This window comes from Sabethes cyaneus, chromosome 3 (assembly GCF_943734655.1).
Source record: "Sabethes cyaneus chromosome 3, idSabCyanKW18_F2, whole genome shotgun sequence".
Lineage (NCBI taxonomy): Eukaryota > Metazoa > Arthropoda > Insecta > Diptera > Culicidae > Sabethes > Sabethes cyaneus.
Genome location: NC_071355.1, coordinates 89443772 through 89466494, shown reverse-complemented (window position 1 = coordinate 89466494; position 22723 = coordinate 89443772). Strand labels below are relative to the sequence as shown.

Genomic DNA, 22723 nt, shown 5'->3' with positions numbered 1-22723 from the left:
CTTCGTTGTTGCGGATGGCCAGCTGCAAGTGACGATAATTCTGATCGTTTCGTTGTCGCGAGCATCATATTTCCTGCAAATTCCAGAACTTCAGCAGCCAGATATTCCTTCACGGCAGCGAAACGAGTGCTCCAGCTCCAACGCTTGGTGAATTTGCATATCTTCGTTGCCTTATCCGTGGGAAACAGCAACAGCTGAAGCTCAACAATTTTCGATCGGATTCTATGGGGCGTAAATTAAATACAATCATAAGGAAGCTTAACCCATAGCTTATATCGTATATATTTCTGTCATCCGTGCTAGGGAAGCACTGACGAGGGAAGGCAAAAACATGAAAATAATTCAATTTTTCAAAATCAATTTCAAAAACAAAATCAATAGTTTTCTGTATTTTCAATATTATTAATCGATTTTCCGATCAGTTGGTGTAAATATCTTCGAAATCTATTGAAAATTGACTGAATTATAAGTCGAAGCGTGAAAACGCGTTTCTACTTTGATGACGTCATTTCCAACAACCAAACACGAAGCGAGAATTCTGGTAAAACATAGGTTCATTATTTTCAATTTTTCAATAGTACAACATCAAGAATCCACACTTTTCTTCATTTGGGTCAATTCTTAGAAGATTTTCCGATTGATTGGTGTAAGAATATTGAAAATCGATCGGAAAACAGCTGAGCTATTAGCGCTCAAAACCTATCATTTTTCGTGACGCTCGCATTTTTCGATTTTTTGGAATGACACCCTATCTCACAACTTGCTGTAAGACGTAGTCCTACGTCAAAATAAAACAGCAAATTTTACCATGCATTTCACTTGGGCTGTATTGTTATGCAAGTTACTAACACATGTAATTCTTCTGTATATGTAGGGTGACTTCTTTAGTAGTAATATTTACTGAAGTCGCTTTTTACGCGAAGTACACGTTCTACGTAAATCAAAACTGTGTAAATTTAGAAATTCGCATAAATAACTTGTAATTCCAAAATTATGCGTAAAAATAAGCGCGTAGAGCACGTCTTCGTAAATTTCGAAAATCGCCTAAATTCCGGAACTTGCATAAAACGAGTCGCGTAAAAAACTACATAAAAGCGAATCAGTGATTAGAAATAGGTACATATTACAAAGAGAAAAAAGTATAAAATAAGTTTTAATTTATTCATAATGGATTCACAGCTCCTCCTAAACCTTCCCATGGTTGCGTATTTCAGATTTCAAGAATGTTTTACCTTCCAAACCATATATATTTTTTTCTCGATTGTCTGACGAAAATTTTCCCTTAAGTTTCAGCTTTCAAATTTAAATATAGCAGAGTAAGCAGGACAACCGGAAAAAAAATTCACATGCTTCCAAAATTCAAAAGGAAAATTATATACGATGTCCTTATGCGAACTATATACGGGTATGCTTATGCGGAAGCAGATAAATCGCACAAACGGGACATACAAACTTTGACATTTCGCAAGTTAGAATAAAATTAGTAAACCCACACATTCCAAGTTCGACTAGTCGGCGACAAATCTTCACATTTTCTCGATTACATTGAGATACAATAACCACCTTTCAAAGTATTTTTATGCTCGTAGGGCAAACATTCGCTACTGACAGGGATTATTCCGACTAGGCATATACACGTCGGCAAACATTTCAACTGAATATTTAATAGCATTCGAATAAAGCTTATTACTTTGCAATTTTAAAGCATCCCACGTCGATTGTTCGCCGGCAGAGCATGTAACGGACGAGCCACGGTGTACTTGCAACAATCAAGCTCTCCGGTTTGCAGGACGGTGCCTGATGCTGGTGGTGACCACAGACACTGGAGTTTCCTCCGGCGATACCGGTCGGAACGTCGAACCGAGAATATCAGCTTACCTCTAATCAGCTCTCTGCTTTGCGGTTTCCTTAGCAGCATATATTCGCCGTCTTCCCGCTTCCAGGTGACGCGAGGCGTGGGATGGCCCACCGCCCGGCACACAATGGTCGCATCTTCGCCCTCCTGTACGGCGATGTCTGCGGATGACTCCTCGTTGATTATGTCCGGAGGGACTGAAAATGAAAGAAAAACAGATTCTAATAGTGAAACAAGAATTAGGTGGGAAAACGACGACGGAATCGTTCGTCTCACGGTGCATTACACAGCGGAACTGAAGCGTTGCAATTTTCGGAATGAAAAAATTTATGTTGTTTTTATGTTTCGGGAATGCTAACTGGCAGACGTAGGTATATGAAAAAATAGTAAATAAATTGTAATTTTTTGTCTACATTTATACATTTTGAACATTAAAAATAACTATCAGAACGGTAGTATTCTACTTGCTAGTTACTAGGTATAGTGTAGACAATCAGCGGAACCAGGTGCAACGTGTCGGGTAATTATTTTAGCCACTTCTATGTGTGTTACTCCTTTGTTTGAGCACTTTTTGCCACAGAATAACCTGCAGTGTGTCATCAAGGGACGAAGCATGGAAACCGTGCGGGATTTTAGTATCAAAGTCGCAATTTTTCTTCGTAGTTGTATCTGACATGGCTTAAGAATGGCAAGGCAAGACAGATGCACTGTAATTAATTCTATAGCTAACGGAAATAATTACAGCAGAAAGAATGTAACGTGCACGAATTAAATATTGTATCTTAATCGTTGTCAGTCCAGGTGCATTTTATTAAGTTTCTTGCTGCTGAAAAAATTGTTTCAAACTGTATACTGGAATAAGAGATATTAAACCGGCTACTGATTCTGTTTCATACCAATCCTGTTTTGTTTTAATACGTCTTCGTCCGCAAGGGTGGATCGGGTCCAGTTATCTAGTTTTTTTCTAGATTTTTTTCGAATGGGTTTACAAATTTGCAAGGTTAATTAAAACGTTATAATCATTTTATAACCAGAACATTTTAGTTTACAAAAGTAACCAGATTACTTGCCACCTTCTTCAGTTCATGGGAGCTGATGAGGTTGAAGTTCTCTATTTCATATTTATACAGCAAGCAAAGAAATTAAAACGAAGATTGGTGGACTGTAATTGAAAAAAATCCAATTTATACATTCACCCAGCAGGTACCTACCATTTCGGAATAATTCTGAAGAACACTGTATAGTACATGTGTTCCAGTAAATGCTATGCCTTTCGGGCTAAGATCAATGTTAAAGATACATGTAGGGCGAAGGTAACCGAACCGGTGTAATCTCTGGTCATTTTATCCAAACAGATTTTATATTAACCTGGCACAACACATGTGTAAAACGAGTGTTTACGAAAATAGATAGCACAATAACGTGTCGTGTAAAGATTTGACATTTATGATATTTTATTGGGCCATCAACAGGTGTGAATCGAGAAAGTATTTGTAAGTTGTATTGCCGCATTTTGTTTCCACGTTTCCACATCTTCTTAGTGAGTGGTCGACACACCTTCATTTACGTTCTCTAATTGCGATTCACTCCGGCAAAAGAGTTCTGTATATCAATTTTGCTGATTTTTTCGGTGAAAATAAAAACTATGATGCTTTCAGCGGACGTTTCGACTTACTATCCTTCTATCCTACTAAGTTATAGAGGACGACGCAGTGAGAATAGATGTTTAATGCGTAGTCAATGACTGAAGGATAGTAAGTCGAAACGTCCGCTGAAAGCATCATAGTTTTTATTTTCACCGAAAAAATCAACAAAATTGATATATAAAATTCACGGTGACGAACTCCAACAATAAAAGAGTTCTGTCTTTGCGAATTGCGATCCGGTTGTTGCGTTGCCAGACGCAAATTGTATCGGTAACCTTTTTCTCCTCCATTTTTTTTAAACCAATCTCGAAACTCGAAAATGTAGCTGGTTACATTTTAAGGAATAGAGCTACAAGACCTGTAGAGAAGCACTAGACTAGAATCCACAATGGCTTATGGTGACGTCGGTTACCAATGACATCCGGGCTGTCGACGAGAACCTGTCCTGTCCTTTGTTCTGCCAGGCTAGCGGACATGGAGCACCAAGTAAGTGAAGTTGATTCCGTCCACGGTCGTTTGTTCCGCCTTCAAGATAGTATATTCCCTCACCATAGCCACATATTTTCGACAGGTTTCACTCTAAGCACCTCCGGTTTTGGCCTATTCCATCGCGTCTTTTTTCTCTACACTTTTTAACCTTCCACCAGATTCCATCCGCGGTCCACTATTTTTTCTGAGTGTGTAGCTGATTTAGCCTATTTTTATTAGTTTCAAAGAAGGCGTTCTTAATGTATGTCATCCATTTTTCTTCTACGTTGTCACCTTGCGGCGTACCCTTTGTTCCTTGTATGAACTCTTTACTGCGTCCAGAACTGTTGATCTATTGTGTTTTCGCCAGGGTACTTGCAGTAACCTACAGCGCATTTCTGTTTTCTAAAATATCTGTTGAGTGAACGATATACTCAGTTTTTCATTCATTCCTACTCTACTTTAGCTACTTTGTTTTTCACGTCTTTAATACTATCTTGAATTATATCCGTATCTGACAATGACCCTTTGCATTCCTCTAACTAGTAAAGGAGGCTTCATCAAAGTTATATAGAATTCAGCATGAAGAAGGGTTAATAAGAGGCCGTAACCCAAGCAGTAATTTAAGCTTTCTGGCATTCCTCTAGTGGTTTTAATGACCAATTTCATGAAACTGCCAATAAAACTATGAGATTCATTAGAACCTTCTGATGACTGCTATAAAACTGCTTTCCGCTTGCTTCCACTCTTCGGAAGGCTTTTTTAGAGTCAAGCCATAAAGTCAAGTTGGCCTATTACCCTTTGCTGAAAGCAGTAATAAAACCAATTATACTTTCAGCTGCTGAACGGCAATCGCCATAATTTAATGAAGGTTTCCCTTTGTTCGACTAAGCTATAAAGCATAAAGCATGCTGCGTAAAATAATAAATCACCCAGACAGCTTCATCAACTTCAAAATATGTAGCCGTGAAAAGTGAAAGTGTTCCTGTCAGATCATGCTGATCTATTTGATTCATAGCGACTTATGGTCGCTATCCGAAAGAATAAATAATAAATTTTCAGCAGCTTCCGTAGTTGTGCAGCGTATGCACATTAAATTTCGTCGTACATAATGGAATGAGAAGTGGCTGAAACTAACGCATAATCAAAATCTTGCTATTTTTGAAAACTAGTTGCTTAAACTTTGTGTAAACAAAATAGTATATTCAGTCAGACGACGTTAGTTTATAGCAAAATAATTTTAGTATCATTCTGACAATTAATCGGTTTTAATAATAATAATTTCCTTTCGGCAACTCAATTTGCTTTGACAACAGTTTGCTCTGATGAATTGTTGTTTGGCGCTAGAAATCAGCAATATAACCTCACATAAAACAATGATTTCGGTGTTGAACTCAAATATTCTTCAAGAAGCAAGAAATCTGTTTGATCAGGATGTTACCACATTAATAGCAGCATAAATCTATCTGAATGCACCATTAAGAGTGTTGCGAAGGATTCCTCTGCTTAACCTGCCTTTTCGTCGCACCAACTGTGGGGGTTGAATGCCCTTGGTACAGAATATCTCGTCTCCCAGCATCACAACATGCATCGCGCTGTATACCATCTCGGCAGCGCTAGAATGTGCCGCCGATGCGACGAGCAGTTCGGTGCATCGTCGTGTCGGCAATCATCGGAGTCATCTAGATTCCGACCGCGTTCAAAGACCTGGCTGGTAAGCACAGTCAGTCGTATTCAGTTGACTAAACAATAAAGACTTGGGCGATTCTTTGTGGCTGTAATTTGGACTCTGCACAATGGCGACCGTGCAGGTTGTTTTAATCGAACAATTGTGCCATGCTAGTTTTTTTCGGCACGTGTTGCAGAGCAGAATCGCCCAAGATAACCGAATAAAGTAATTTCGGTACGCGTGTGAAATACAGTTTATGAATTCTTTTCTTGGATAAATCGCTTAGTGATTGTGAAACGCCAAAAGCAGAAAAGATATGATGGAAACTTCATTTTACTTCTGTCGGTGGTTTTTCTTTTGCTTTTTAAAGCTTAAGTTAGATGCGCGTACAATTCAGACAGTGAACAGAAGCCGGTCAGAGCATTTTTTTCTTTCTTGTGTTTGTGCGATTGTGTCGCGCTGTTCCCTGTAATGGAGAGGGGTTGCGTTACATTGGTCATCACATTGCTGCATACCCAACAAACATTTTTGTTTAAGAATAGCTTGTTCAAGTATTGTACAATTGATGGCCGTGGAACGGGTGTTTGACGGGCTGCTGAACAACAGGAATGTTACTTGGGTGGTACGGCTGGACTTGTAAGGTAAGCTTTTTAGATTTTTTTTCCTGGACAAAGTAAAATGGTTTGAATACACATGAATGTGGTTGAATAATGCTATTTTGCGTTTCGCGATATGGTTACGCCATTTAGTACTATATTTTTGATTTGAAGAAGCAGTGTCGTTTGGCAAGAGTTGTAGAGATTTACACAATATCACCGTCACAGAAATATAAAGTGTAGTTTAGCCTATTTCTTTCTCAACGCTGTGAGATTTACCGAATGATTTGTCCCATTTTTAGTTATAGAGTATTTTTCCTTTATTTTATCATAGAGCAGTTAGATACAATGAAGTTACTTCATGCATTAAAAAACGTGTTCGATGAAACCAGGGTGTATGAACAGAGTGTTATCTGTTTCTGTTTTTGTTAATAATAGCGTTAATAGCATTAGGAGAAAATGAGTATAAAATCCAATTGTCTGGTATACCCATTTTATCAAAACTGCTCGGTACTACTATTAAATAAAATGATTTGGTGAATCGGATCGTTGATGAATTCGATAATGAATTGTTGGAAAATGGCTCGTTATGACCATTTGTATGGAACAGCTCGGTAGGACCGTTGAACAAATGACCTGGAGACAATATTGATTCTAAACGGCTTAGTACAGCCGTTTTGTGAAGTGGTTCGGCGGCTAATACAAAAAAATTAGAGTTCAGAACAAGTTTTGGAAAATGATTCAGTACGATCATTGTTGTGTGAAGTACATGGTTCGGTACAATCATCAATAAGTGAAATAATTCGATACGATTATTGTTGAATGATGTATATGGTTCGGTACGACCATAAAGGAACTAAATGATTTGGTACGATCATTGTTGAATGATATGGTATGTATATGGTTCGGTACGACCATAGATGAGTTAAATGATTCGATATGATCATTATTGAATGATGTATATGGTTCGGTACGACCATAAATGAACTAAATTATTTGGTACGATCATTGTTGAAAAAGATATAAGAAGAAGTAAAAGAAGTAAAAGAAAAAGATGGACCGGTAAGACCATAGACGGATCAAACTGCTTGATACGACCAGAGACAAATAAAATAGTTTAATATGATCATTGTCGAAAAGATGGCTTTACTTAGTATGAATCAAGTACCAGATTATATGCATAAGTTGTTATACAGGTTTGAGCTATTGATTTATTTGGATTTTTGGCAGTTAAAATGGTTGATCCCATGAGGTCAATGGAAACTGTTTGTTAAAAAGAGCGACTCAGAAAAATAGTGTCATGATATGTTATGAAAGTTAAGTGAAATAAACAAGAAGTAAAGGTACTTCGGCTGGAAAACTCGATAGTATCGTCTCGAAATAATCACCAGGCTGAGAATCCTACGGGTCCAGAAGGACACAACAAAGCGGGTGATGAAAAATTTACTTGACAGATTAGAATAGGAAGGGCAGTTTTCCACATTTCTGAAAAGGCAAAAACAGCAATTACGTGAAGGCAAAGTTGCTCTTAGACTTACCCTACGAGTCGAATTATATTCAATGCTGAAAGAATCGAAAACTTGTGTTTCCTCTCAGAGAAAAGTCAATGATATGGAGGGGGATGTGCTAGGATATCCATCTGTTCTCACCAGGTAACTTAACCAGGTCCCAGTAAATAGTGTTCTTAATGGTGTTGATTGTTGAATTCTCTTATCAGATTTAAAGATTTGATTGATTGTTGAATTGCTAAGTATTTGAATAGTACAAGTGGTGGTAGTGATGCCGAACTGCTGCACCTTTTAAATGATCAAATACAGAAACTACCCTCTGCCACAAACTCACTTACAATTTCATTGAAAAGAGTTATTTTCAGAATTTCGTTTGCTTGGGATCAGTTGAATGCATGGAAAGTTGTCTTTTATCTCCATATAAATATAATAAATGGCAAATTCACTAATATTTTTTTGTAGTGTGTAAATTAGACTTTTTCTTCTATACTTTTATATTAGGTTTTTTTTTCAAATTTCGTCTTGTGAGAAGAGGTGAGATGTGGGGGTTGAATGCCCTTGGTACAGAATATCTCGTCTCCCAGCATCACAACATGCATCGCGCTGTATACCATCTCGGCAGCGCTAGAATGTGCCGCCGATGCGACGAGCAGTTCGGTGCATCGTCGTGTCGGCAATCATCGGAGTCATCTAGATTCCGACCGCGTTCAAAGACCTGGCTGGTAAGCACAGTCAGTCGTATTCAGTTGACTAAACAATAAAGACTTGGGCGATTCTTTGTGGCTGTAATTTGGACTCTGCACACCAACTACAGTGCTAATGGCGCCATCACTGGTCTGCAACGTGCATTCAATCATGTTTCAACAGCGTTTGACTTTGATCTGTCTAAGCAAGTGTTACGTTCTAAATTTGTCTCAATGTTTCGATGTTTGCTGTATTAGGTATTAAGAGCCATTAGGGCATTGTTGCCCGTTGGTAAAGTTATAATAATAATAATAAATAAAACGAACAGATTTATTGCGGTTACACAAGCAACCATAATAACATATACTTTGATTGGTGCGCCATATTGAATTGCTACGCCCCACTTATAGTAACTTTATAGGAGATTTGTCGAAACCAACTAGTTTTATCGTGATAATATAAGCAACTCCCATAAATTTACTTGACAAACAGTTTTATTATGGTTCATTTTGACCATAAGCCGTCCGATGAAAAGTCAGGCGCATAAAGTTACTGGATCGTAGAGGTCTCGCAGCTGCATTTATATTAACTTGTGCCAAAATGTTGGGTGAGTCTATTTCACCATAAAGCAATTTAGCGATAAATATAGCACGCGTGCAATTTCTTCTATTAGCCAAGGTATCCATGCTTAACAATCTACAACGACTTTCGTATGGGGGGAGCTCAAACGGGTTAGTCCATGGAAGGAATCGCAATGCTAATCTGATGAACCTTCTTTGTACAGCCTCAATCCTTGTAGACCACGTTGTAGTATAAGGACTCCAAACTACTGCAGCTGTTTCGAGGGTAGACCGAACTAACGAGTAGTAAAGTGATCTCAAACAATAGGGATCACGGAAATCCTTCTCAATTCTCATAATGAATCCCAAGTTTTTGTTTGCTTTCGCGACAATGTAGCTATAGTGGCACTGGAAAGTTAATTCGGTATTCAACAACACCCCAAGGTCCTTCACCACTGTTTCACGCTGAATTGGCAGGCTATTAATAGTGTAGCAGTAGGTTAAAGGCGATTTTTTCCTCGTAAACGTAATTACCATACACTTTGCCACGCTAATAGTTAGATGATTGCACGTGCACCATCCGAAAAATAAATCGACTAACTGTTGAAGTCGCGCGCAGTCCTCCTTCGACCGTACGACGGAAAAGATTTTCAAGTCGTCAGCACACAGAGTTCGACAACCAACTGGAAGCGCCAGGCAGACGTCATTGAAGAAAAGCGAGAATAACAGCGGTCCCAAATTACTGCCTTGCGGTACTCCCGACTTAATCTGGAACTCCTGAGACTTGAAGTCTCCAAGCTTTACTGATAGAAAGCGGTTGGAGAGGAACGATGTTAGCCAGCGTACGAATGAATCAGACGCTCCAAGGCGAGCTAGATACAGCTTTTTCAGTGATGGCGACATGCAAAAGCGCGTGATTGGGTGGTGGCCAATCGACAGCCGTATGTGCAAGTTGAGGATTGAAGGACGTTTCTTCAACATTAGCATTATCAACGTGTATAGACGATAAGGACGCTTTTTACGCACAGCTTGAACGTGAATACGAAAACTGAACATGACCAGGTTGGCCAGGAGGAGGAATTCAGTCCGGTTATTGGAAAGTTCAGCGCACACCCGCTTACCAACGAAAACGGCCATCGACTCATTGACTTCGCCACCTCCAAAAATATGGCCATAAGAAGTACCTTCTGCCGGCACAGCCTCCCATATCGGTACACCTGGAGATCACCACAACAGACGGACTCGCAAATCGCCCACGTTTTGATTGATTGAAGGCACTTTTTGAATATCATCGACGTTAGAACCTACCATGGCGCAAACATCAATGCTGACCACTACCTTTTGATGATTAATATGCGCCAAAGACATTCCGTTGTAAGCAACATTCTGTACCACCACCCTCCACGGTACAATCTGATACGATTCATGTTACCTAAGTTCATTACTGAGTATGAGCAACGCCTGGAGACTGTGCTGCCGGCTAAGGGAGAGCTAAACGAAGCCCCTCTCGGGGATGCTGGTATAGCGTTAAAGCAGCCATCAATGACGCAATGGAAGGTGCCATTGGGTTCGCTGAAAGGAGTCGACGTAACGACTAGTTCGACGAGGAATGCTAGAGGATGTTAGACGAGAAGAATGCAGCGCGGGCGTCGAAGCTACAGCAGAGGACCCGTCAAAACGTGGAACGATATAGACAGAAACGAAGACAGCAACCCCACTTTTTCTGGGATAAGAAGCGACACCTGGAAGGAATGGAGTACGAGGATATGGAACAGCTTTATCGCTCTCAGGAAACGCGTAAATTCTACAAGAAACTAAACGTATCTCGCAAAGGCTTCTTAACGCGAGCCGAAACATGTTGAGATTAAGACGGAGGGATCTTGTCGAATGAACGTGAGGCAATCGAAAGGTGGAAGCAGCACTACAATGAGCACCTGAATGGCGCGGAGACGGAATACCAAGACAGGGCAGGGCAGGGAGAATGACTACATCAGTACGGCGGATAATGGTGATGGGCCGACCCCCACGATAGGTGAAGTGATCGAAGCCATCAAGCAGCTCAAGAACTACTAGGTAGTTGGCAAGGATGGCATCGCAGCGGAGCTTATTAAGATGGGCCCGGGTAGGTTGGCTACCTGTCTGCACCGGCTAATAGTCAGGATATGGGAAACAGAAGTGAAAGAAGGGAGTAATATGCCCAATATACAAGAAGGGCGACAAGTTGGAATGTGAGAACTATCGAGCGATCACCATTCTCAACGCCGTCTATAAAGTGCTTTCTCAGATTATCTTTAGCCGTCTATCGCCGCTAGCAAGTAGATTCGTGGGAAGTTATCAAGCCGGTTTCTAGACGGGCGATCGACAGCGTACCAAATCTTTCTGCTGCGATAGGTTCACCAAAAATGTCGTGAATACCAAATCCCTACGCACCACCCTTAATAAATTTCAAGGTCGCATACGATACTATCGACCGTGAAATTATGTACGGAAATGGTTTTCCCGGGAAGCTGACAAGACTGATTAAGGCCATGACGGATGGTGTTCGGTGCTGTGTGAAGATTTCGGGCACGTTATCAAGCCCGTTTGAAACATGCAGAAGACTTCGATAAAGCATTTCTTGTCTCCTATTCAACATCGCGCTAGGAGGTGTTATGAAAAGTGTGTGTTTTAGTATGCTGGGCACGATCTTCAACAAATCTAGTCAATTTATCTGTTTTGCTGACGACGTGGATTTTGTCGAAAGGACGTTCCAGACGGTTGCTGAGCAGTATGCCAAACTGAAACGTGAAGCAGTAAAGGTTGGATTAGTGGTGAATACGTTCAAAACCAAGTATCTGTTAGCAGCAGGAACCGAGCGCGATCGAGCTCGCATAGGCAATAGTGTGGTAGTCGACGGGCACAAGACCGAGGTGGTGGACGAATTTGTATCCCTCAGATCGTTGATGATGTCGGATAACAACTGCAGCAGAGATATACGCAGACGTATTCTTACCGGAAGTCGTGCTTACTACGGACTCCACATGACCCTAAGGACTGGTAAGCTTCACCCCTGTACCAAATGTATAATATACAAAACGCTAATAAGACCGGTAGTCGTCTACGGGCACGAAACGTGGGCAGTGCTCAACGGGAACTTGAAAGCACTGGTCGTTTTTGAACGTCGTGTGCTTAGAACTATCTTTGGTGGTGGTGTATGTGAGAACGGTGTATGAAGGAGAAGGATGAACTACGAGCTGGCGTAGCGCTTCAGCGAACCCAGTATCCAGAAAGTTGCTAAAGTTGGAAGGGTACAATGGGTGGGACAAGTTGTGAGAATGCTAGGCAACAACCCCGTAAAGATGGTTTTCGTCTTGAATCCGGTTGGTACCAGACCCAAGTAGCACATCTTCGTCACATGTAGTTACTGTAACCTAATAATGACCAGAAATAGAGACGCACAGCCATGGACCGAGTTAGTTGGTGGAACATTATATCGCAGGTCAAATCCTAAGGCGCCAGAATAACAAACAAATACACGAATGAATTACAATTTCAAAACATGTGTATTGAAAATGGATTATGCATACGGAAAAGAAAATTAAAGATTTAATCGCTACCCGCAGGAGCGGGCCTCCACCGTTCGTTCTTCCGCCTTGAATTGCGCACTTCTCGCCGGATTAGTTAACAGTTGCTAAAACTCTCTTTCAGAGACACTCAACAGCTCATAAAGGGAGGGGGGAGTTGTAGCAACCTTTCATGCTTAGCGATCATACTATTGAAATCTTGCCTGGAGTCGGAAGAAGGTTAAATCCCGGTCAAGTTATTAAACTCAAATTAAGCCAGCCGCATGGACTCGAATAAAGAACGGTAAACATCGACACAAATTATTATGTAAAAACATCTCTATGAACACCTTCGTAGCGGACGAAATTTAAACACGCTATTGCGAAAGCCGACGTTCGGCGGTTAAGAGTTTTAGCGCGTTTAGCTAGGAGAGAGCGAAATGCGCTCTCATTTTGCTATCCCGATATTTTGATGAACCTTTCCCCAACATGCATTTTGAGCACCGAGAACGAGACGGGTGACAAGTACTCCATGTGGAGTGCGAATGAGTAGTTGATAGAGTAGGAAGACGCGAGGTTCACACGAGGAACTCGCTTAGGGACAGTAAGTTGGTGGGGAAACCTCCCTTTATTCTAGAATTAAGAACAAAACCAATGTCAAACGAGAAATATACGTCAGTTGGAGAGATAATTACAGACAGTGAAGACGAGCGTTTGACTAATTTGCTCTTTTCATGTGTGTGTGTGGGGTTCGCGACTAATTTCAAACCTCTTTGCTACGGTAAACAAATGCCAAACCTAGGTTTTGAATATGTAAATCGCAATCGACCAACATTCACTGCTGGAGTTATTTATTTACAAACAGCGGGTACTTAATTGTGTACATAACAACAACAGGACTAACGCATTTGATTGTGTGCAAAAGAGTTTAACGGATTCTTTTCCTAGTTTATTAATTTAAAAAAAACTCACCTCAAATGCATAAGATACTTCCTACAAAAATGTAGCAGCTAAAGGTGCTCCTCAACCAACGATATTAAAGTGGAATTCATCCGTAATTGATTCCTATCGAAGGATACAAATGCGTGTGCAGGGCGAACGCGCACCGGTGAATCGTCAAACTGTCGGTTTCTGGACCGAAAACAAACTGCTGCCATATGTCAAACTGTACTCTGTCGGATTGCGAACCACATACCGATTGTGCTGCGGGTGTAATGAAAACGATTTATGGGCTTTTTTCACGTAATGGTTGGCCAGTCAGTGCGTTGGTTGTTGGCAGTATCGTATAATCAAAAACGAATCTGGCGGCACGAATTTCAGTTTATTGTTTTTCCCTTGTCGAGGTGTTAATAACCTGATGCCATTACGCGGTTTATTGTGGCACCGAGGCAGGCCTTCTGGCCGTGAATTCACAGCGCGGAACTGACCATAAATGACAGGTTCTCGTTTGTTTACAGGTGGATGATAAAAATAATCCTGAGGCGACGTGAACAAAAAAAATTCTATTCATTGTTTTATTATCATCACCAAATCATGCGTATGTAGTTATACGGCAGGCAATGCGCTATTAGTTGCGGTTTATCAAAACCATCAGTGGCTTTGTGGTTTGATTGAAATTGTACATCTAAAACAGTAGAACAATCAGTGTCCAGAATATCTTATAAACTATTCATCGCCAATATCGTCCGGACATATACACGATTTGTGTGATAAAGACAAGCCCGTTATCGTTGTCCTTTTTACTGTAATTCGATCGACACCGACAGTTGTTCCATACATATAGGAAACTTCCTGGCTTACTGACATAAATATGCGTAGAATGGCACTAAAGCACTAAAAAGGCACTAAAGCACTTACCAGTACTGACAAGTATGTATAATTCGAGTAGACACGATGTGCTGTACAAATGGAAAAATGGAATTTTCTACCGGATCTGAAACAACTATTTTATTGGCTTATGGATGAAATATCGGTGTCGTTACAGTCAATCGAAAACAAACTCCATTCAATTGTTATGTGAATTATACTTTGTCTACTAGCATTATAAGCAATATATCATGGCCCGTAAATGACCATCGTCATGCTAAATGGTTTAAATAAAGTTTCCTTTTTGACTGACCAACCCTGTTTTATAAAAGGATACCTTGCAGTTGTACTTTTGTTATCCAATTTTTACTTAAATTTAAACATTATCGACTAACAATACAGAGCTGTCTAATAGGAGAGAAATAATGTTCTATAGTCTCTAATGAAGGAAAATGATTTCAAAACAAAGTGCATTATTTACTGTCATTGCATTTCTACTGTGTGCATTGTGTGTATAGATATTATTCACCTGTCGAACAGTCGCCTTAAACAATCCGAATAATGTTTAGCTTTATTATTAGGTTAAAACAAAACCAGATGGATATCTATTGTAGATAATTGTCAACAAATATGATCAGATTTTGGTTTAATTTATTGGACTCTGCCTCGTTGGATAAATTTTCTATTCATCGAAACCTACATAAAATAATTAAGCCTGTGACCTGGTGACTACCGTCGAAAACGGTTTCGATCGAACCTTCCACTTGTGTATGCATAGCCCGTTCGCCATTATACCTATATGCAATATTGATTCATATTTCTGCACATTTTCGCCGTCCAGTCGGATGAAACGAAACTTTTCGAAAGCGCAATCAAAGTTGCATCCCCCGCTCCCATGGCCATCATTCATTCATTCGTTGCCGCTCTGCATTTTCCGTCCATACTGGGGTTCCGGTCGGAGACCCGATCGGCCGAATCGCTGCTAGCTCTGGCAAAATTTATTCAATCTAGTTTGTTGCGTACTTTCCGCCAAAGTTTCCGGGCGCAGAGCCACCCGCTACTGTGGCCACCGCCAACTTCAAAATTAAACAGAGTTGTTCAAATTATTCGCGATTTATGTCTGGTTTCTCCGTATGGATGCAATATTAATTAACAAAAGCTTTATTCTGGAATTTTGGAATGAATACAGTGCTAGCATAGCCTATCCAGACGCGGTTGCGTGTAAATTCGAACGCAACCGGAACCAGCAAAATCCCTAGCATGGCATTCGTGCAACTGAACGAAACGTACAAAAATGTACAACCATGGTGCGAATATTTATTTATTTAATTTACCTCGAATAAATATAGCATAAAATAAGTTACAAAAGGTCATATATCTGAATAAATTTGTAAATTTAATTACCAGTGTATAAATTTACATACAGCTGGCCAAATTTTGAAAATGTATAATTATTATTTGATTTAATTTAAAACAGAAATTATGATACAAATTCCAAATATACATGTCTGATTTAAATAAATAGATGAAAAAATTTAGGTTAACATACAACACCGGTTAATCGCCTCGTACAAAACGCACACCTGTTTTTTATGTTCGATTTATGTTACAGTAAAAACAAATAGGCATTCCGAATGGTTGAACTTCAACGCTACATTTTACATCATGTTTGTGGCTGCCGGTGTAACTATCGTTTGCTTCTTTTTTACCTCTCTAGCGCAAGCACAGTTGAGTCAACCAGAACAGAAGGAGGTCATAACTCAATTTGGTTTTTGTAATTTCAGACGATTTTGAGTTTTGAACTATTCAAAAAATGGAAATTGTATCAGTAGGTATCTTTGAAAAGTATTCGTTTTTTAAAATATCATTATTTGATATTTGGGATTTATTTTTAAAATGAGTCAGTGAAAACATAAACTGAACAAACCATTTGTTGCCATTCAAATATTTTTCTTACATAAATTTTTTAACCAATTAAAAATTAAATTGTTCAACTGCATCAGTTTTACTTATTATTTCGTTAACAAAATTTGGTTATTAGGTACACTCAAATAAATCGACACGTCGCATCCACGTGAAAAATCATGTAAAATTCTGTACAGCAACTAACGTGAACTTCATGTACTAGTTAATGGGAAAATTGGTAAAATTTACCGGGATTGCACGTAAACTGGTTAGTATGAGTGCGAGTAAACAACAATTCACGTGAATGTTACATGAAAAGTGTGATGGATGAGAATTATGAGTTTTCACGTAAACTTGACGTGCTGATTTTTTTGAGTGTAGTGAGGAGTTTTTTTTATTGATAAATGTAAAAAAGTAGTATTAGTAGCAGCGAACAACGCCCGTTGTTTTATTATCAACCCCAAATCACGCGTTTGTAAACGGTATGCAATACATTCATTGTTAGTTGTGGTCTATGACAACCATCAATGGCTTTGTGGTTTGATTGAATTTGTGCGCCTGATGCTTTGTTTTGCTTTTTACTGAAATTAATCCGAGCGTCATCCGATATAGAAAATATCATAGTAACTATGACACAAGGATGCGTAGATCGGTAGTAAAGATAGATATCAAAATCACTAAAAATTATTGTTCTCACATGTACTGGTAAATAGAATTCGAATAGAGACACACATGGAAAAATTGAATTTTACACTAGATTTAAGCTTTTTTTAACTTAACCATTTGATGAAATATGATATTGATAGCGATTATAACTGTTGGTATTTGGCAGGGCAGTCTTTAGATAGGTTTCATGTTTTCCTGACGTTTCGACCTGGTACCTGGTAATGTCATAACCAGGGCTTCGACCGATCCTTTTTTCTACCGCAGTCACACCAACGCGCATTCAAGTTCACACCGTCCGTTTAGAGGTGGAATACGAATGCTATGCATAACACAACTGGCATTTTGCTCAGTCAAACGTCGACTGCACGCTGCAGAACGAACGGCTTCTAAAACTTTTTGACATTTTCGTTTCGATCAAGTTGCTTTTACCGTTTGGAGCAGCGAATGACTGCAAAACAGTCAAATGACTGGCAATCACCACGCTACGAAAAGCAACCGCACAATCGTATGATTCAATACTACAAAAAAAACAACCACTACATGTGCATGGAAGAAGTCGGTCGGACTCCGTCCAATACAAACGAATATTTTGCTTGCGTCGGACCGACGTCTGGGTGACAAACTTTTACTGTGAGCAGCCGATTTGGAGACAAAAAGAGAAACGAAAAAATACGTCACCGTATGCTTCCAGTCAGTTTGCAGTTTATATTCTCAAAGCGCAAAGCAAAACGGGAGATCGACTGTTTGCTTTTGCTGAGATGCCGCATGAATTGTACGACGGCAGCAGCGCAAGCGGCAGTTTGACTGGATTAAAAAAACGGTCAAATGATCGTTCAAAAATCGGAGTTTGAATGCGGAAAGTTCGCATTCACGGCAGTCACATTCAACTTGCGATCCCTTTCTAAGCCCTGGTCATAACATCTTATATATAAACATGAATTTTTGTCTATCTCTATGTGCCTTATAGACTCGGAAACTACTTAACCGATCGGCGAGAAAATATTTATGCAGGGATTTTTGGGGCCGGGGAAGGTTCTTTTGATGGTTCGAGACCCCTTTCCCTCTAAAAAGGGGGGCTCACATAAAAATGAACTAATGAACTAACTGAACTAATCAAGCAAATGGAACCAAATTTGGCATGTGAAGGTTGTACGAGGCAGGATTATTTTCAATGGTGAATAGAAACCCTTCCACCCTTTAAGACTGGGGGGAGGCTCCCACACAAATGAAATACAAATTTCCTTATAACTCGAGAGCAAAACAAGCAAATGGAACTAAATTTAGCATGCAAGGGTTGTTGAAGAAAGGATTTTTTTTCATGGCGAATTAGGAACTCTCCCCTTTAAGAAGGGGGGCTCAAATTTGGCATGCGGGGGTTTTGGAGGCAGGATCTTTTTCTATTGTGTATTGAAACCCGTCTTCCCTCTAAGAGGGGGTCTTCCATATAAATAAATTACAAATTTTTTCATAACTCGAGAACTAAACAAAGCAACTGGAACCAAATTTGGCATGCGAGGGTTGTTTGGAGAAAGGATTTTTTTTTCGAAGTGAATTAAGAACCCTCCCGATGGGTTCTCTAGGGCTTCCTAGGCTCCCTAGGGCTTCCATACAAATGAAACATAAAGTTGTGCATAACTTGAGAACTAATAAAGCAAATGGAATCAAATTTGGCATGTGAGGGTTTTCGGAGGTGGGATTTTTTTCTATGGGAAATTAAGACCCCTCCCTTCTCTGGAAGGGGGGCCCTCATACAAAGAAAACAGAACTTTTTGTATAACTCAAAAACTGATCGAACTCGAGAAATTTTACACTCTTCCATTAAACATTAGTCTATAACAAGACCATCAAAAGCTACCTGCAGTAACTCTAGATGGTTTAGGGTAAGACTGCCGCAGGCCGGGGTTCCTAACGTAAGCTGGTAAACGGCTAAATATAACGTACCGTTGGTGCCTTGCACACCTGTAGGCATAATACAGACCCTACTGTGATTCTCAGCCTCTTATTCATCCATTTCTATCCCTACCTCTTCGTGGTGCCAACCGGGATACGATCAACCTTGGTGGAGATCAGGTAACAAATTCCGGTGGAATCCAAGATATGCCGACAGAAAAGGAGAGTTTTTTCAAGTTTCGTTGTTCCTACGACGAAACAGGGGGTTGGTGTTGCAGGCCTTGCAAGCCGTCACCACAAAAAAACTAGAACTAGAACAATCGGAATAGACCCACGCGACAAAAAAGAGACTATGGATTAGAAACTCCGGAAGTGCAACTGCCGATCTTTCTACTTCCAAGGGAGCACTCGAGTGCTTTCCGACGTATTGAATAGCCGCAAGTTCGACGTGGAAAATAATGGGACAAAATACACAAAATGGAGTTCTTCATGAAGTATTATTTTTCTGTGAAAGTAGGCAAACTAAATAGCTATATTCCAAAATTTCAGAGTATTGGAAATGATACAGCCTTTTGGAGAATATTTTGAATCTGAGGTTTGTGTGACAACTTCCAATATTTTCTATTCAACGGAAGTTTAGAAAAACTGTTTTTAACCCCTCTAAGGTCTACATCATTTTTAGCGCCGCAAAATTCACTAAAATTGCCATAACTTTTTTATTCTTCAATATTTTTTCACCAAATTTGGGAATTTTGCCGAAAATATTTTCTATTTTCATAATATCTATAGATAATGGCCATATGCCATATGGTCCCGGAGTTATTCCGGAGTTCCTTGGGGGACCGAGATATGGCTTTTTTAGATAAAGTTGCCAAATATCTAAAATTTGTTTGAAATCTGTTGATTTTTGAAAACATATCATCGACTGTGGATATATCAGTTAATTTGCCGCAGTTATGAGCCATGGTGCGCGCCATCCGGATCCGGGGGGACACTATAAATCCGGAACCGGTTCCTGTAACGGGGCATTTCAGCTTTAAAATAGCGATTGGCGATCGTCTCATGTCTTTCAGAGGCCATATGGCTGATTCCAGGTCCCGGACAAGTTCCTCCGAGATCCGTTCTGTGCTTGAATCAGAAAAGAAACCCTCCCCGGACCCGGAACCAATCATACGGTCTCTGAGAGACATGAGATGATCACCAATCGCTATTTTGTCGAATGCTGAAGTTTTTTGATATGCGACACGACATGCTTTACTGATGCTGAAATGTCCCGTTACGGGAACCGGTTCCGGATTCATAGTGTCCCCCCGGATCCGGATGGCGCGCACCATGGCTCATAACTGCGGCAAAGTAACTGATATATCCACAGTCGATGATATGTTTTCAAAAATCAACAGATATCAAACAAATTTTAGATATTTAGCAACTTTATCTAAAAAAGTCATATCTCGGTCCCCCAAGGAACTCTGGAATAATTCCGGGACCATATGGCATATGGCCATTATCTATAGATATTATGAAAATAGAAAATATTTTCGGCAAAATTCCCAAATTCGGTGAAAAAATATTGAAAAATTAAAAAGTTATGGCCATTTTAGTGAATTTTTCGGCACTAAATATGATGTAGACCTTAGAGGGGTTAATCGTATCCTGTTAGGTACTTTCATACAAAGAAAACGTGATTTGGTGTTGAAATGGCTATAGATTAGCATCTTATTTTGCAGATTTCAGACGAAAATCAAGTACACAAAATATATTTATTATTATCAAATCTCAAAATAGTGACACTTATGTGACTTCGCATTTTCAAAGTTGAGCATCTGTTTTTGGGAACAGAAAGTAACCGTCATTTTTTCTTATTTTATGTAGAATTTAGTCTACCTTCCAAAAATCATTACCGCATTTTGCGCAGATTTGCGCAAAGACTCAAAATATTGAATTTTATTGAACCATGTGTTTTTAAGCAATTTCGCTTTGCAACTGCTTCTATCAATACTATTATAGATATTTTTTTAAGTAAATCCTTAAGCATTTAGCAGCTAAATGTAAATACTAGATCAGTAGAAACGTAGTGATACGATGATATTAAAATTTTAGTGAATAAACTTGATTATTCGCTGGAGAAAGTGCTTTTTTTTAAACTTCTAATTTAATTTTATATATGGCTCTACGTTATGGACTGCTGAGTATTACAAGATCATTACTACTTCTCCTAATTATCCCAATGCAAAAAGAAACACAAAATAAAAATAATAGTTCAAGTAGTTATAGTACTTTAGTATTAGTAGCTTTTTTAAAAAAAATTATGTAGGCTTGAGAAAATCTTCAAAAGACAACAATTCTAAGGCGGTGTTGGGATTCTATCCCAAGCAACAATGTGAGTTTTATGGCGGTATGTACTTTTATGGCGATTTTCATGACCGATTTTGGACTTAAACGCCATCATAAGAGTGTAATAAAACCCATATTGTTACTTGGGATGCACAATGTTGTCGGCGTTTGTGGTTACTCCAACGACAGCAAGCATCTCGCACCGAATTGCTTCAAACCGCGGGCAGTAAAATATCGCGTGTTCCGCAGTTTCCTCGGCTACAGTAGAAACGGGGCAGAAGGGTGAGTCAACTCTCCCATGCAAAGGCAAGAACTTTTTAAAATACTCGTGGTGTTTATCTCGCCATGTCTTCTGCCGATCCAAGATTAGATATTTTGGATCAACCTATGGGTCCATCTACCGTGCTCGGCATTATCCCATTCTCTTTGTCATCTAGTTACTTATAGAGTCCTGTCTGACTCTATCCCAAATGCCTCTGACATTTCTTTGCCTATGGCATTCCACGTCCTCACTAATGAGTATGCAAATCGGATGCATACCCGTAATAACATCAATCGTGTCTACCCGAGCAGGAGCGGAGAACAAAATAATATAAAAACAATATTAAACTGTGTTATAATGTTATATTTTGTTATTGAATAGATATGGAGATACATTGGTAAAACATTTTGTTATTGAGTAGATATTTAAAACAGTGGTTGTAAGATGAGTTTAATAACTGATTTTGTTATCATATCTTATTATGACCTTAAAATGTCATTCGATATATTTCATAAAAACATTTTTATTGGTCAAAGAGATTTTAGATTCTAAATATTTTATTAAATAATTTTTTAATATTTCATATGCTACTGCAGCTAATATTCAATACCTTAGTAATACTAAAATATGTTATTCCAAACTCTGATTACAATCATGTTATTGCTTTGTTATTCAAATAACACAAGTAGTTATTCTTTTGGCCTTAAAGGAGCAAAATTTTGATGTTATTTTTTGTTATTTTACCAACTATGTCAGTCATAACAAGACCAAATTTTGATATGTGTTATTCGATTTCTATAACACATTTTGATATTATGTTGCTCTTCGCTCCTGCTCGGGTAGTGATAGGAAGCGATGTTTATACACGGAAAGAAATCTAATTCCGATACCATGAATAAAATCATGAAATCATGAAGTTTGAATTACTGTGAAATCATGACTGTACTTTCATATCGGGTAGCTCAAAATCATAAATAATAATTCATGATCTTGTGTTGTTTTGTACCGCAACAAATTCGTGATATCATGTATTCATGGTGTATTTTCAAAAAACATAAGCTAGAATCCGGAAATTATGAGCCATTTTGCATATTTTGGAGATTGAATTTCTATTAGTGTAGGAGACGATTTTCGATTTCGATCGATTTCGATCTATTGTGGTAGGGTACGATATCCGCAGCGCCATCAGTCTGAATACCTTGTTCGTGTTCAGGTGAAACTACCCAACGCTGATGCCCAGATCCGTGCCCCATACCGCAGCACCGATATGGCGACGCTAGCCATCAGACGTATTTTACTGCTGCTAGGTCCCCAGTCACTTGGCATAATCAT

At 39.3% G+C, this 22723-nt stretch overlaps 1 protein-coding gene across 1 annotated transcript in view; it reads right to left on the bottom strand.

The window, feature by feature from the left end:
• LOC128739860 (lachesin) overlaps positions 1-22723 on the bottom strand; it is a 154512-nt gene that overhangs the window by 74633 nt on the left and 57156 nt on the right. Inside the window, exon 3 of the mRNA XM_053835361.1 lies at positions 1879-2052. Within this exon, the coding sequence (XP_053691336.1) occupies positions 1879-2052 (174 nt within the window). The remainder of the gene's footprint in view (positions 1-1878; positions 2053-22723) is intronic.